The 16,497-nt window shown below is 43.4% G+C and overlaps 1 protein-coding gene across 2 annotated transcripts in view; it reads right to left on the bottom strand.

The window, feature by feature from the left end:
- PCYT1B (phosphate cytidylyltransferase 1B, choline) overlaps positions 1 to 16,497 on the bottom strand; it is a 47,606-nt gene that overhangs the window by 20,543 nt on the left and 10,566 nt on the right. The window contains exon 1 of one of the 2 annotated variants that reach the window (XM_064473938.1): positions 12,262 to 12,586. The exons of the other annotated variant lie outside the window; for it this stretch is intronic. Within the exon in view, the coding sequence (XP_064330008.1) occupies positions 12,262 to 12,378 (117 nt within the window). The 5' untranslated portion in view covers positions 12,379 to 12,586. Of the gene's footprint in view, positions 1 to 12,261; positions 12,587 to 16,497 lie in introns of those variants that run through there. 2 annotated transcript variants of the gene reach the window in all.

Genomic DNA, 16,497 nt, shown 5'->3' with positions numbered 1-16,497 from the left:
GGCTTAATGCTGTTTTTTTCCCTGGAGATTTTTGCTCTTTGGTCACCCCTTAGCATATACAATTCACACAAGGTAAAATGATGAGGAAAATAAAGCTTTCCAAACACATCATGCAACTTAATTCTTTGTCTGTTGAGAAGCTCAAGCACTTTTGAAGTAGGTACAGGTACATAATTTTTCTTCTGCAGGGCAAAGTCAGTTTTGATGGCTCGAACATCTTAATCCTTAGTTTGGCCTCAATGAGTCCAAAGGTCCAAGATGCAAAATGTATTCTGCTATGTGTAAATAATAGCTGGAAAAACTAATAGAGATTTAGAAAGCTGCAAACGGGCCACCTCCTCACAAGCACCAGCTCCTCCCACTGACAAGACGTCAGTACAAACGGTTTAGACTACAGGTTCTTTTGTTGTGTCTTTGGAAAGATCCTTGTATAATTTTGAGGAGCCATTCAAAATAAAGCCAAGACTGCAACTAGAAGTCCCACCTAACTAGAACTAACTGAGCTGCAACTCCTTTCTCTGGTCTGACACATATTGTAACAGTACTAAAATGCTCTAACTGTGATCAGAGCACCACAAGGGTACTTGTTCTGAAGAGCTTATAACTTAAAGATATAAGAGAGAGAGTGAGGATGTGTGAAGAATGACGTGGCATTATCTGTCGGGAAACTTGATTACAGAAATCACATTTTCTGTCCATGCCTATGTAGGTAGTTATCAGCAATCAGAACCTCAGATATTTATTATCTGCCATATGGTCCGATATGAAAAAACACACTTCTGCTGCTCTTGGCTTGAAATCTTTACGAAATCATGGAAACAGCAAACTACCATGAGCTGAGTTTTAGTTTGTTTTTGTGAAATTAGGTGGTAGCTGCCACAAGCCAAAGGAAATCTATCCCTTACTTTGTCTCCATGATGATTTAGCTGGGGCCTCGGGGCCTTGCAGCAGTGGTTTGGTTCGGTTTCAACAGTGACCACTTGTGTGATGTACAGTTGTCATACCAGTTTGAGCACCCACGGTTGATAATAACAGAATCTCTCTTCCCCTTTACAGCTTTTTTTCAGCTTTTATATCCTGAATGTTTAATCATTGAACATTTATTTTCTTTAGCATCCCTGAGACACTTTAAAACATGTCATGCCTACTTGCTGCTGGCCTCTGAACTTGCTGGCTTGAGCATGGAAAGCTCAGAGGACAACAGTAGAACGGCAACAAAGACTTAAAGATTCATATCTAGCTCTTCTGCTGATTTACTAGTCATTTTGTTTACCAAAAGCACTAAAATTTTAAGTAGATTTCTTGGTTTTCTCCCTCCATTTTTCTTTCCTTTTTATCATAATCTTAAATATTGCAGGAAATCATCATTAGAATCTTAGTGATGAAAATCACAGCATCTCTGCAGAGACAAGGTTAAAAATGGAGAAACTATGAGCGAGTCTAACTTTCTGTCTGGGTTTTGTGGACAGAAACCTGTTCATCAGGCCACCCATGCCGCACAGCATAGAACATTACACATAATCATACCATGTCAGCTCCTTCCTTCATTTTCTAAATACTGTCTTTTTGCTTCTGGCTTTATGATCGCTGTGTGCTAACCTGTCTTTTTATCTCCAAGCAAGGTCAAGTTACATGGCAGCCCATACAGCCTGGTTCCCGCTGGGATAAAGAGGAAGGCAGAAATGTTAAAACAATAATGGCTATGGTCTGGGGCCTGCAACTGGTAATCAGATCCTAGCTTGGCAGAGGCTGTTTCCTCAGAGATTATTTGAAGGAAATAGGCCTGGTTTGCAGGAAGATATTTTTTTTCCCCCAGGCAAACACAGTGGTGCTTTTTATCCACGTAAATGCCTTTATAACACCAAGACTTTTCTTTCAGTCTTTGCTCAATGGAGAACAACCTCTATTAGCTTCCCATCAGTCCAGCTTTTGTAAATGCTCATCATTAAAGCTCGCTTTATGGCCAAGGGCTTAGAACCAGACCTGTCAATATTCCCATTACTCTGTGACCTCCCAGTCACTGGATATGAAAACCCATTAAATACAACAGATTAAAATCAGTAATATTCTGTCAAAGCCACATAGAGAAATGCATAAATGCCATGTGTTGACAGATCAAGGGAAATACAGCAATAGCTTCCCAATGAGTATCCAATACGATTTCATTTTATCTGGCCTAGAAAAAATGTTGCTGAGCTTAACAAAAATGCATCTTAGGAGTAAAATGAGACTATTTAGTTTGTATATTATAGCATAAGAAAAAATATTTCAAGAAATTATTAAAAACCAGAAATCATTTACCAAACCTTTTTCATTTTGTAATTACTTGTATTCTTTCCAGTTTCTTGTCAGTAATTACTAGAATTGGGAGAAGAGAGCAAGTAATTTATATAGCAGCTTTTTCATTTTGGTTAATCCATTAAAGTACTTTTAGAAGTTCACTATAGTTTTGCCAATAATCAGATGGTTAGACAAAGACTTTGTGCAAATGTACTCCTGTTTTCTCTGACAGATTTTTCCCTTCATCTATGCCTTTATTATTTTCTAGGCATTTACATTTTGCAGCTAGTCAAACAAATCAAATCAGCCTCGTATTTTGGACCCAGGTAAGCTTCTGAGGTCTGCATCATCCTGTAGCAAGGTGCTCTATAGCGTAAGCATGAGTTCAGTGATGAATTATCCCATTTCATCTGTTCAACACCTGCCTCCTCCTTGTATTAGTTGATATTCTTATACTGGAAGCTTCAGTAAATTCATCCATAGTCACCTATTCCCTGCCTCTCACGATTTCATAGTCCTTTCTCTTCTCTCCCCTCAGCCACGTTTTCGAGACTGAAGAGCTTTACCTTGTTTGTTTGTACCTTGTACAGAAGCTGGTCCACAACTTTGATTATTTTTGTTGCCCTTCCCTGTTAACTGCAAGGTGGTTTATACAGTGTTGGAACTGATAGCTCTTCCAATTTCTAGAGCTTTAATAGATAGGAAAAGAAAATTATTAACCACAAAGTGTGAGCACCGTGTAATCTTGATGACATACGCACCTTATAGCTGGTGTCAGCAGGGAGACCTTACTTCATTTAAGCAGTCCAAATGCCACATTGTTACTGTTTTATTAATATGTGGTGTCTAGAGAAAGCCTATTACATGTCATAAATGGAGAAGTCATTGTAATATTAGGCCTTGTTAGTGATATTTACTTCAGGAGATGTTAAAAACTCTTGAATTGCATGTCCTATTTCCTGGGAATGAAGACAGTGCATTCAATTATAATTAAATTCACTTCCTAAAAATGGACGTATGCAAAAACATCATATCCAATAACCCTAGCATATCAGAAGCCATTCATTCTATGACAAGTTTAAACAGGATCTTACTTGCATTCTCACAAATCTGCAAAATAACTGAATGATGCTCAATAAACTTCAGGAAATTAAAAGGTGGGAGGTAGGTAAAGGGGGGCTTCCTAGCAAATGCCTCACAGCTCCATCTCCACCCAGTAACATCTTTGTAACCCCTGACTATATTTAATGAGACAGCAGCCCAGAGAGGAGAGAGTACAGGGTGGCAGCCAGCACGTAGCTAGTTCTGTGGCCAGGAGACTTTACGACACGTGACAGCTAGACACAGCTTATTTTCAGGTGTGTCTTGATGCTGCCTTTTTATTATCACTCTTCATAGTCTCTTAGGCTATGGTAGCCATTTAACTTAGCTGCTGGTCAGCAGAATAACATTCATAGCTTATGTTTCTAATGGATCAAAAGGAAAGTGGTCGGTGATTTGTAGAGGAACACACCACTGAAATAACAGGTCAAAAGCACAAGCACCTCCAAGCTCTCTCTTTTGTTTACAGCCTATAATAGGAAATAATCAGTTGTGGTGTTGTTTCCTTGTTTTCTGGGGCTGTTTGTTTGTTTCTGGTTTTTTTTTGTTTTGTTTTGTTTTACATAGCAGCAAGGAAGACAGAAGTATTTTTTTAAAATGGGCAAACGTAGACCCATGTATGCCATAGTGCATCTGCCATTATAACTCTGCCTGCAGGGTAATTGCATACCACATGTGCAGAAGGAGCTACTCTTTTTCCCCCCCCCGATTTTTATTTTTTGATTCGCACAGCTATGCTACCTCCCTCACCTTCACACAAAACAAAATGTCACATAGAAACAAAAATGCTGCTGTCTTTGTAGAGAGAACAGTTGTATTGTCAAATAAGATTTTCCCATCAACAAATATCTAAGAAAATTTCAGATCTTGAACTAGTACAGCTACAGAGGCAAAACTTGGTAGAGCAGGCTAGGCCTGTGCTTACAAAGCAATTAAGCCAGTAGGCAAATTCTGTGGGAGGTCTGATGCTGTAATCCCCTTTTATCTCAGGGCAGTATTTAAAACAGATAACTGATTTCACTGGAACAAGTCAGGTGGGTAAGATCTACTCATATGCGGAAGGATTATTTTGGGAACCTGCTCCTGATGTTGGCAAACAATAATTACAGAACTGGAAATACTGACATCAGTTTTAAGGAACATTTAAGAGAAAAACACTACCAAAACTCTTGATAAAGAACTAAAAGTACACACTGAGGCTCTTAAGTATGAATACCCTTCACAAGTGGAAAGACTATATTAAGGACTACCAAGGTCTTCTCTTTGAGGTTTCAGGAGTCAACATTGTGAAATATGAAAAACATGTTGTCTCAAGCATTACCTTTGGTGACCCAAACAAGTAAATTTATGAGCAATTAAGTTGTAATTGAATGTTACAGGTGGGTGCTTCCAGGTAAACTTTTCACAAACAGTTCCAATATTAATGAACATATCAAAAGAAAATCCCGCTGGTTCTCCCACAGTTCTGCTGATTCATGGAGGTGGATGTAAACTAAAATAAGGCAAATTAACCTAATACAAACAATAACAAAAAAAAAAAATCTGTTTGCAGGCATTCCAACTTGCTTTATTCTCAGTTGTTTTTTCTGGACTTTATCTTCAATCAAATATACTTTGCTTGTCATTAGTATTAAGTTAGTAATGATGAAGTGCAAGATGCAATTACAAATTGAAGATATAACAGAAGAAAAGCAGCTTTCACTACATTCTCAAGAAGCACAATGATGTATGTATGTCCAGATTCGTTGATTATGAAACTAGAACAACTATTATATAATCTAGTCTAATATTTCCAAAAGGCCAAAGAATTTTGTGACAAAATTCCTGTGTGACAGCCACAACTTTTGACTGAACTGGAACACGTTATTTAGAAAATAAAATTAATCACAGAGGTAGGATGGGCCCCAAGTCAAGCAAAGCTTAAGTGAAGGAGCCATTGAGGAAGCACCTCAATCTTCATGAACACCAGCTGGAAAAGAAATTAGACCCTCAGCAGCTTACCCACCTGAGCCCGCTCCCCTGGCACAGTTGGAAGGAGCACTGCATTTGGGTGACCCAGGTAGGACCCACTGAAAGAACAAACTGCAGCTAAGGCGGCGTGCAGCCTGTGAGCCTAGACGTCCTCCTGTCCTGATGGCTAGAGACTTAGCCATGCCATCAGATGTCTCAGCACTGAGGAGGGATATGCAGTATTTCAGAATAAAGTATGTGGCTCCTTCAACAGGGCTCTGGCTACCAGGCAGTAGCCTGAAGATGCTGTCACAAAACGCGGACATTGCAATGGGACTGCAGAACCAAACTGGCTGTAGTGCATTTGCAATTAAAGCTGAATGGCAGATGCTTGCTGGCCCATGAGTAATGCTGAGAGTTGGCCATGGTCAACAGACCAAAAACGTGTAACCACTGCTCTAATGCTACTCTGTGTTTTATTGATCAATCCAGAAACTGGAGATAAGCTCAGTTCATATTTTTTTCCAATACCCATTTCTTTTCACTTGTACTTTAGTGTACACACCTGATGTATGCCTAGAAGGACCTAACTTCAGCTTTAACATAGGTAAGGGTTAATCTACTGAAATCTACAGAGTCATAGCTAAGATAGTGGGTGAATTTGGCCCAGTATTCAATCTCTACTTCTCCTTCTACATAAAAATACTTAACGTCTATCAATTATTTCATGTCGGATGTAGGACAGCACTTTGTAGGAACCATTACTCAGAATAGTGCTATGTTAAAGCAAAAGAAACCCCATTTTTTCCTCCCACACAGGAGGCATGTACTCTCTGCAGTTCCCCAACTGGCAGGCAGAAGCACCCTGGGAAAAACTATTTTCCCACAGGGAGTGCATTAGGCTTCTCTACCAGATCCAGTTCATCCAGTGCCTTTCACAAGAGCTTTTCACCTTGCACCGTCTGCCTACATGTGTGTAGGAAAGGAATGCAGATTACATGGGGAAAAAATGGTATAAGCACATATTGTGATAGAGAGTTCAGCTGCATTGAGTGTCTGCACATGATCCTGAATGTGTGGTTATATGCAACATGTGCTTCTTGCCTGTGTAGGTAGTATTTAGCTACTAATTCTGTATTTCTTCTGCTCCACATCCACGTATGTGTTTGGTTTCTTTTTACATTTTATATATATATGTTACATTATAATGTTTTTTATGTTTTTGAGGATGGGAGCAGAGAGAATCTATTTACAATGGCTTTCTACTCCTTTTTAAAGATATGATACAAATCTTCATATTAACGACAACAGCACAATTTAAGAAATTGATAATATTCCCCAAATAAAAGCTGCTTCTAAAATACCATTGCAAATATGCATTTGCACACAAGGAATACAATACATGGAATGTAATGTTTGTTCCCTGTGTTTGTGTGTCATTTCTGAATCCTGCAAAAAATATCTGTAGTTCTGTATACCTGACAAATACGTATTGCAACATGTTTTTGCAGAGACTATGGCATTTTGGAACGTATACGAATTGCATGGCCTTTGATGTAGTAAAGGGAAATCACAGCACATTTCCAGTGTCTACAGCCATTTTTTTTTTTTTAAGCGTGGCAAAGATTGCTACATTTCCCAAGTACCAACCACATTTGGCATGTTTTTATGGATTTGTCTTTTTATGTAGTAGCCAACATTTATGAAAACTAAAAGTAATCCAGAGCAGAAACCAAACTTGTAAAGGACCAGGAAGATATTTGATCAAACAAAATAATTTTAGATTCCTCAAATGTAAAGCTGTTTACATATGTATTTATGATTAGTTCCACTTTGAAGCAAACAGATGGCAGACCCCCTAAGTCACATCATCACGTGAGAGAGAAACAGATGCATGGTACACTTTTTAACCACAACAAACCCTCTAAATTAATTGTTAGCTCCTCTGATTAAAATTGCATACACCTTTCAGTGATACAGGAAAGATAAATATGAATATCTATGGAAGCTCATGGAAATAAAACATCTGAAATAATTCTAGAGGTTGCATCAGACCCTCTGTTTGCAAATATGAAGTGAGTAAGGCATCTAGGGATGAAAATATAGGAACCCAAGGCACACACACTTTTCTTGCAATTATTTTGTGCTTAACATTTCATTGCTTAACAGCAGCAACAGGGAAATTGTCTAAAGGAACCTAGTGCCCCCTTAAACCACCTCCAGTGAGTGAAAGTACTGAAATGTTCTCCCCTACCCTTAAAAAAAATAAAAGAAAAAGTGTTCTCTAAACATAATTTGAAAAAATTAATTAACATACTCTCCTTTCTTCTAAAAAAATCAATAAAATAAACAAAATGGCTAAAGCAGCTGATACCTATAATGATGTGAGAGCTGTGATCTCTACTTGTACCTGTGTCTCATTCTCCAAAGTATGGTAGATTCAGTGGCCCCAAGATATTTCATACCTAATTCCTATTGAACTGTAAAAGTCTGTAGCCTCAGAATCTCAAGACAAGGCAGTAGAAGTAAATCCAGGCTTGGGAGAAAGCACTGGGATTGCCAGGGTGAACCTCAAATGGCCCCGATGCTTTCAGTGCCTTGGCAGAACATGTCTTATCTGCCATATGGGTAGGTCATAAGTCTCCAACTAGTCTGTCCTAGCAATGGTGACACTAAGCAGAAAAAAACCAGGTGGGTACTTTGCACACAGGGCCCTGATGCCCCCTCTGGCACAGGCAAGTGGGATCTGGCCACAGCTTGAGTTGCCTGAGACGGTCCGATGGTAGCATGGATATCACATAACCATGATCTCAGGAACAGCCCAGTATTCCTGGGATCCCATGCCAAGGACAGAGCAGACACAGCAAAAAGCACCTATCTGCTTCTTTACATCATCTTGAAGATACATTCACTTTACTTTAAAGTTGTGAAAACTGATGCTTAATTCCTCCTGGCCCTACAAGCACAGGCCAAACAAACTACCTACCTGTATACTCCCCCTCCTCCCCTGTAGTTCACCTTGGGTAATTCAGGTGGTTTTCTGCTTATCTGGTTTCTTAAGGTTCCTTAAGCTGTGCCTGACTTTCCCTGTGTGCTGCAGAGGAGCCTGCATTCCTGATGCAGGCTCAGTCTCACGTTAGACTTAAAGCACAATGAGGATACGTACTTCAAGGGAAGCATACGTTTCATTGCCCTGCATTCCTTTAGTGGACCTAACCCTAGGGACTTCAGCCAGTTTTGAAAATAAGACATTGGTACCCAGGTCCCAACAGTACTTTCCCAGATGTTCCAAGTGAGGCCTGTGATGACAGACAGGTGAAATGTGAGGAAAAGAAGCTCTCAGTGTGTTTAAGGGAAAGATGAAACGAAGAAGTAGGTTTTGAAGTTTGTTTTCAAGCAAGTTTCGATGTGTATTCTGTTTTACTTTATATCTGCAGCACTGTCCTTATAAATTGCCATTGTTTCCTCTCATGAAAGACACTATCTGGAATTGTCTTCCTGAACAAAGTGTGTTGAAATGTATGTTTGTTTCTTTCAGGGTGAGGATTGGTAATTCTCGAGGTGCATACTGATCCTTCAAAGGGCTGCCCACATGTGGGACCAAAGTCAAACCCTTGATCCCAAGGGACATAAATAAATTATTAAAAAATAAGCAAATAATTTCACAAGGCTTCGTACTTACTCTTTGGTATTTCCTCCTACTGTATCTCTGCCGTCCAGTTAAACTAAAAGCTCGCCTCACTTACAGGCATTTTTAGTAGGGATGCATGCAGGCAAACCTTAACACTGGGATTCCCAGGCTGAGACCCAGAGCCCAGCAGTGCTCTGCAGCTTGCTGAAAGTTATCCGGGGGCAACTGCCATACGCTGAATGTGCAGCATGATTTGACCAGCAGCGATGTTTATCCCATTTAAAACAAAGAAGGTCCCCATGACCAAACCATGGGTATCCTAGGCTTTAAGTAGGAGAAGCGATGCTCACTTAAAATATGGATGGGACAGTGGTAGATGAAAAAGTGGCCTAACCCAGTAGTTTGCGCCAGATGTGAAATGGATAAATGCAAAACTATACAAACCAGGATTGGAGAAACACTATTTGTGGTTTTTTTCTTGACTACAAAACTGCTAAAATCACTGCTATGGATAAAGCCTGCAACTCTAGTTGGTTTGTTTCCTTGTTGTGCATTGAGACTAAGGTATGTATGTTGTCACTCGGGAAGAGACTTTCCTGGCATTCAGATACGTGGAAGTTGAGAATGTAAAGAAGGCAAAGATTAAGTGAGAGATGGACCAGGGGAACTGCCTGAAGCACAAATGCTCATCAATGCTCTAGATAGTTAAGAAAACCCAAAGAGCGTCTTGGGAAAAAAATAATGGCAATTTATATCACAACAGTACAAGGCACTGGAAAACATCTGGTTTCAATACACATTGAAACTTACCTGAGAATTGCCTTCAATGTCCCCTGTTCTGCTATTTGAAGGATACAGGGGTTTTCTTTAGTGCTACTGTGACACTTCCTGCCAAGCTAGCAGACTCCATAGCATAAAATCAGAGGATCTAGTGGCAGATATCCATTAAAAATATTCACGTTTTTAAGGCTTTAAATAAATAATTCCTGTTTTAATGAAAAGGACAACTGTTTCAGAAAAGAACTAACCCCCTTTTCATCTTCTAAAATTTGAGCTGATTCTGAAATATTTTTTTTATTTTTTTTTTTTACAAAAATTGCTTCCTAAAAAGCCTATATTAAGGACTTGAAAGCCTAGATGATTAATTCTAGAGACTCATAATAAGCAATGAACAGCGTTAAAAAGCCATCTGTAAGTACCACACTTTACTTTCTACCAGTTACATCATTCTGAGGTACCAAAGCCATCCTGAGGTGCCATCCTGAGGTCCAGGACAATAAAAAGATGCTAAAATGTTAACTGAGACACCCTCTTTCATTTATATTAATGAAGGAAGTGACTTGGTTATTGGCTCACCACTGTACTTGCTGCCTTCAAAGGAGTGGGATCAGAGAAAGTACTGAAGATCTTAAAAAAGATCTGATAGGAACTCAGTATCTGTGTTATTAGATCATCTGCGAGGGGATGATTCACTTTAACTCTTCAGGACACCAGCTCTGAATTCTTCTCACATAAGACATAACTTGACTACACTTGCTTGCATCATGGCTTATGTCCTAACAGGTACAGTGTATACTTCACCAGGCAATTTGTTTTTTTGCCTGAAAATAACATAAATCTGCTGATTGACAAAGTATCGCTTCATAAGGACATGCTTTCCATAATTTTTTATTCAAAATGTCTCCATTGTCCATTATTGCTACTCAGGAAGATCTAAAACATCATAATGAATTCCTTTTTTATTCGTGTACTCTAGCTGTCACCTTAATTTCCACATAAATTATACTGGAATGCATGATACTGTAAATACTGGCATCATATTGTCACTTCTTTCTTTAAAATCTTTTAAAATGTCAGACTACACGGAGTAATATATTCAAACGGGTTGTTATATCTGAGCTTTTGACAGAGAAATCTTAGACAGCCTGTACGAATACACTGCAGTAACAACACGTGAGCTAACTTTCCCTATTAAAACAGCTCCAAAAGCCTTTCATGAGCAAACTAACAGTCATCTCCAAAGTTGATTCTAATTATAAGTAGAAAACATTCATTTAGGTCAGCTCCAACAACTGTTGCTATTTCTTGTCATACCAGAAAAATGTCTCAACTATAGCATTGAATTTAATTACTGAAGTATAATGTTTAAATATGCTTTAATTAGGACTGTGACTGAATTCTGGCATTAAATTATCTAATTTCCAGTACTAAACTGTTGCATCAATCATGCACTTTTGCACCTTGATGCTGTCTCTGCATATCTGTGTGTGCAAACAGGTTTTCTACCGCCTTGTCAACTCTGCATACCATGTTGGGGAAAGAAGCAATCATTCCTGACAGGAATAATAAAAGTTTTCAGTAAAAAGCAAGGAAATATTACAATTATTTTAAATTAGCACGTGAAAAAAAGGGGGCAGCTCTCAGCACCTTAACTCTTGGGGCGCAGCAGGCTCATCAGGGTGTCTGCACGGTCTGTGGGAGCCTTCCCTCGACTTCAGCCAAGGACTGCCAAAGGAGTTAATTTCCGCTGTCACCCTCGTGGCTCTTCCTCACCCTCCCGTCCCCGAGAAGACACAGCTCCCCAACGCTCCTTTCCTCGCGCATCCCGAATCCAACGAGAACCCCCTCACTGGGCTCTGAAGTTGAGAAAGGCGGGATGGGCTTGGTGCACCAAGCTCGGGCGCACTAAACCCGGCCGAGGGGCCGGCCTGCGGGGATCCCCGGAGGGGAGGGGGCCGCCCACCCCGCTGGGCGTGCGCTGCTCCCGGCGGCCCTTCGCAACACAGGCGGCTTTTTGGGTGTGAGACGGCTTTACCCCGTCACGTGCTTCCCCTCACCTGAGCCGAAATCGCGGCTTTGCGCTCCGGCTGCCTCACGCCAGGCTTTCACAGACGCGGCAGGGCTTGCCACAGCCTTTCTCAAACGCACCCTTAATTCGCCGGGGGCTTAGGGAGATTTTTTTTTTTCTTTTTTTCTTTTGCTTTTCAAGAAGGGACCGGAAATTCTGCTTAGCCGTCACTCCACTCCCCGAAATCCCCGAGCGACTACGCGCGGCGAGGGCGGCCCGGCGGGACCCGCACCTGGGGCGAGGGGGCGGCCCACCCCCGCAGCACCTCTGCTCTCCCCTTCCCCGAGGAGGCGCGGCGCCGCACAAAGGGACCTGCCCTCGGGCGGCACTGGCCTCTTCCCCCTCACCCCGCCCCGCACTCGCCCCGCAGCGCCCGGTGGGGGGGGTGTCTCCCTCCGGCGGGAGGGCCGCGGTGGGGCCGAGCCCCCACCCGGTGCCGGGCCCGACTCACCAGGCGAGGCTGGGGGCAGGTGTGCTCCAGCTCCTCCATGGCCTCCGAGCGCCGCGCCTCAGAGTGGGATTTCGGGATACCTGTTTCTGACTCAGCATCGGGCGCCAGCACTGGCATGGCCGGCGGCACCCCCCTCCTCCTCCTCCTCCTCCTCTTCCTCCTCCGCCGCCGCTGCCGCCGCCCGGGCCCGCCCGGTGCGGGACTCCGCCGTCACTCGCGTGCCCGCCCGGCGGGGGGTCTCCCCGGGAGCCGCCCGGGGGCACGGCCGCCGCGCGTCGCCATGGCAACCTGGCAGCCACCGCCCCCTCCGCGCCGGGGAGGGACGGGACGGTACGCCGCGCTCATTTGCATGCGGCCTCCTGGTTGGCTGCTGCTGCGGCGGGCCCCCGGCGGCTGGGGCGGGCGGCCCCGTCCTCGCGGAGGTGACGGTCCCGCCGCCCTGCGCCACCCCCCCGCCTTGCGGCCGGGCGGCCTCCCGTGGGGTGCTTGCCGAAGGGCGCCCTCACTCCCCGCGAACTGCGGCCTCCCCGGGGCGGGCCACGCCCTCCGGAGCGCCGGCGGGACCGGCTTGGTGCCGCGCAGCGAGGTGCGGGCATCGGGGAAGGCAGAGCCGCACGGGGAGCGTTTCCCCGCGGCCCCAACACCTACGCAGCCAGGCCGGGCGCCGCTTCAGCGTACGGCCCTGGGCGGCTCCGGCAGCTCCCTCGCGGTGACCTGCGGCGAAGTTTGACTCGTTCAAAACGGACGGCGGGTGCGAGGAGAGGCGGGGGAGGGAGGCGGCGGTGCTGAACGGACAGCTCCAGCCCGCGGCGCCCCCGGTAACGGACGCGCGCGCGGCCAGCCCCCTGTCGCGCGGCGGCGGCGCACCCCCGGTGCTGGGCAACGGCTGTGGGGCGGGCGGCGTGGGGCGGACGCGGGGAGCGCGTCCTCGGAGCAGGGCTGAAGGGACTGGGCACGGCCCCGTGTTACGTGGTTCTCGGCCAAGTGACGTCGGAAGAATTCCGGGGACGGGCGCATTTCTGTCAGTAACACATACTCGCTTCGGCTTGGGCCGAGTCCCTGGGCGATGCTTCCGCAAATTTGTGGCACTAAAGAAATAAAGTTGCTTTGTAGTGAAAGGAATGATAATATATAACAGTTTCGGTAAAAATGTCGTTCTCTTCTGCCAAGAGATGGATGAAAGGACGGAGCTGTAACGGCAGCAGCTCCGTCTAAATGCAGTGAAACGTTTCCAGCACGGCCAAATACCTGACAGAGTTCCAGGCCTTAGCGAGGAGCCGGGCTAATGTCTTCCCGGGAGCGACAACCACGCCTTCACCCCAGGCAGCTGTGGCTTCTACATCGCTGAAATGAAATTCCTGGCCACCTCACTCTCGGAGAAGACGAGAACTTGATCAAGATAATATAAAGCCATTGTTTTTTAGAATGGGGAGACTCCGCTGGCTATTGTTAACCTCAGTAGATTTGTTAAAGTGGATTCTGGTAGTACTTAGCTGTGGTGGGCACTGCAGACGTTGTTTTTAAAAATCAAGCTTTATCAAGGGGCGCTAACATTTAAGGCCATCCAAAACCATGAGGAGTTACAAAAGAATCGTGCCTTAGGACCTGAGAGCTTAATTTCAAACTTCTTACCCTTTGCACGTCTGCAAAGGAGGCAGAGTGCAATACAAAAAAAAAATTATATGAGCTACGTGAAAGGGAACGGGGTAGCTAAGTGAAGAAGAGGAAATGTGAAAGAAAGGAGAAAGAAAAGAGAATGTGAAAAGAAAGCATGAGAGAGAAGTCAAGGAAAAAGGAAAATACATGCCAAAAGCTGCGACTGCGCAAGGAGGACAGGTAGCCAAACTAATTAAATCTCACAGCTGAATCTTTTTCTCCTAAGTTCCTTTATCAGTTATTCTGTGAGGACTACTCACACTCCAGGGAAATGACTAAACCATGATTAATGCAGCACTCTGCCCGAAATTTGTCACTCATTTTCTTGGGAGAAATTTTTGCAGGGGTTTTACGCTGTTAGAAGAATATTTGGACAGCGTGGCTGAGCAGTGTTAGGACTAGCGCAGCCAGAGGTAGCAGGCACCCCTTTATAAACCCAACCACACACGCCAGCTGTGCCGAGACCAGTGCCGGTGTGCGGAAGGAGCAGCACTAGGTACGGACGCATCCGGGGTCAGCGTCCAGCCCTCCCTGACCAGGCAGGTGTGTGGGAATGGAGATGAAAGGGAAAGGGACCTTCTTGCAGCTGGCTGATTGCCAATAAACTGGAAATGTAAATTCCCTTGCCTTTCGTTTATTTTGGGCACAAAAGGGTGAATTTCATCTTTGTTTTTGCACTGAGAGTTTGCTATTGACTCCGGCTGCATTTTGATTCGTCTTTTATAGAGACAAGTTTTTCCATTTACATGTAGCATTAAAGAATGATGTGTCTCTCACAGTGGTGTTATCACCTGTCTAAGTTGTGGGAGGATTTCAGAGTGGAACACTTTTCTTGCTGCTTATTTCATTTCCACGTCTGGGAAATACTTTATAATTTTTTTCCCTTCTGTTTGAACAGCATGATTAAGAACTGTTGTCTACCTCATTCATTGAGAGAGTTGAAATAACAGCAGTGGGAAGGTTGCGGGGTCTGTTACGTCTATCCAAATGGAAATCGCCGCAGGCCATCTTGGCTCTGATGGACTTAGTCAATGTGTTGGGTATCTTGAAAAAGATATCCTCAATTTTATCTTTTTCTAGCTTTGAATGGCAAAATGGCCTTTCAAAAGACTGGACTGTGTCTTCTTTACCCTCTAAAATAAATAGATAAAAATTAGGTTTGACTGGAGTAGCTGAGCAGATGGTCTGTGAATCCTCACTAGTCAGCCAACTTTTAAAAGAACAGTGGAGCAAAAGTGATGGGCGGGAAGGTTCATGCATCTAATTTCTTTTATGTAACCAAAATCCTGCACCAGGCCAAGTACAGTCTCCTGGGCATCCTCCTGCCATTCTTTCAGAAGTAACCAGGACGTAGAGCCACTGCCTTGAATGACCGAACTCTTGGCAACAGCTGCTTAGCCTTGAATAGACATATGATGCATAAAAATCACATCCCATGGTGCATAAATTAACATTACATGCAAACGAGCCAGGAAACCATGATCCCAATCCTCTTAACTCTAATTCCAAGGTCTGAACTGAACAGACAGCAAACAGGGAAAAATCTTAGCCGTTAGGAAGGTTCCATCTGATATCTGGTGAGGCTCTTTCTGTTCGGGATTTCAGTTCGCAAATTGGAACAATTAATTCTCGAAGTATGAAAAATATAAAAATATGTTTCAGTATTACATTTAAACCCTCTCAAAATGAAATTATCATCTCTGGGATTTCTGGGCAGCTAAGCATTATAGAGACATAATCTGTGTACATTCTTCTAGATCTTCAAGCCCTTGTTTTTAAATATCTGGGTTTTTTTCCTTTTTCTATTTAGCCATTCATTTTTTTTAAATCTTTTAGTGGAGCACTGATCAGTGCCTGCAACTGTAACTAAACGGACTTCAATTCCTTGTAGACATCAGCAGCTATAAAACCTCTGTCATGCTTTTACCATATTACACGTGTTAAACTCATTTTAGCAGACTAGCATTGGGAGGCCATGCCTGAAATCTGAACATGAATTAATGTGTCTGCTTCCCTCAGAGGGGTTCTTTTATCTAGATTTGATGGATTAAGGTAAGCAAGACGCTTACTTCATCAAACCTACTATGTCCAGGTTCATAGCTATGCTGCTTAGTGTACACTAATTGCATCCTTATCTCAAGGCAAAATCACTAGAAGGAGCAACTGTACTTGGAAATTGTGAATAAACGTATTAAAGGCCTCAAAGTGCTAGAGCAGGGAAATGATATGCATTTCACAACTACTTCACAAGGAGTGCTTTCTACTCCTTCTAATGGTAAAGCAATGACATAGCCTGCTGTCAGCAGCAGAGTATAATGATGTACATCCAAGCCCCTTGCTGACAAGGTATTTTGGCTTAGATGCCCCCAGTTGCCCAGAACTCTTACTACTACAGAGAAGTCTGTAAATACTGAGCAAAGTCTCCAGGCTAAGGATGGCGGCATTTGCTTTATTAAAGCAAAGATACTCCATTATTGTGATGTCCTTTATAAAAGCAGGGACTGGAATGCATTGCAGCCCTTGGAGAATATTCTCGAGTGTCTGATCTCAGTGGATCTCAAGCACTACTTAGCACAGCAG

Source organism: Phalacrocorax carbo, chromosome 1 (genome assembly GCF_963921805.1).
Source record: "Phalacrocorax carbo chromosome 1, bPhaCar2.1, whole genome shotgun sequence".
Classification (NCBI taxonomy): domain Eukaryota; kingdom Metazoa; phylum Chordata; class Aves; order Suliformes; family Phalacrocoracidae; genus Phalacrocorax; species Phalacrocorax carbo.
Note: the sequence above shows the minus strand (reverse complement) of the source record. Positions and strands in the feature narration are given on the sequence as shown.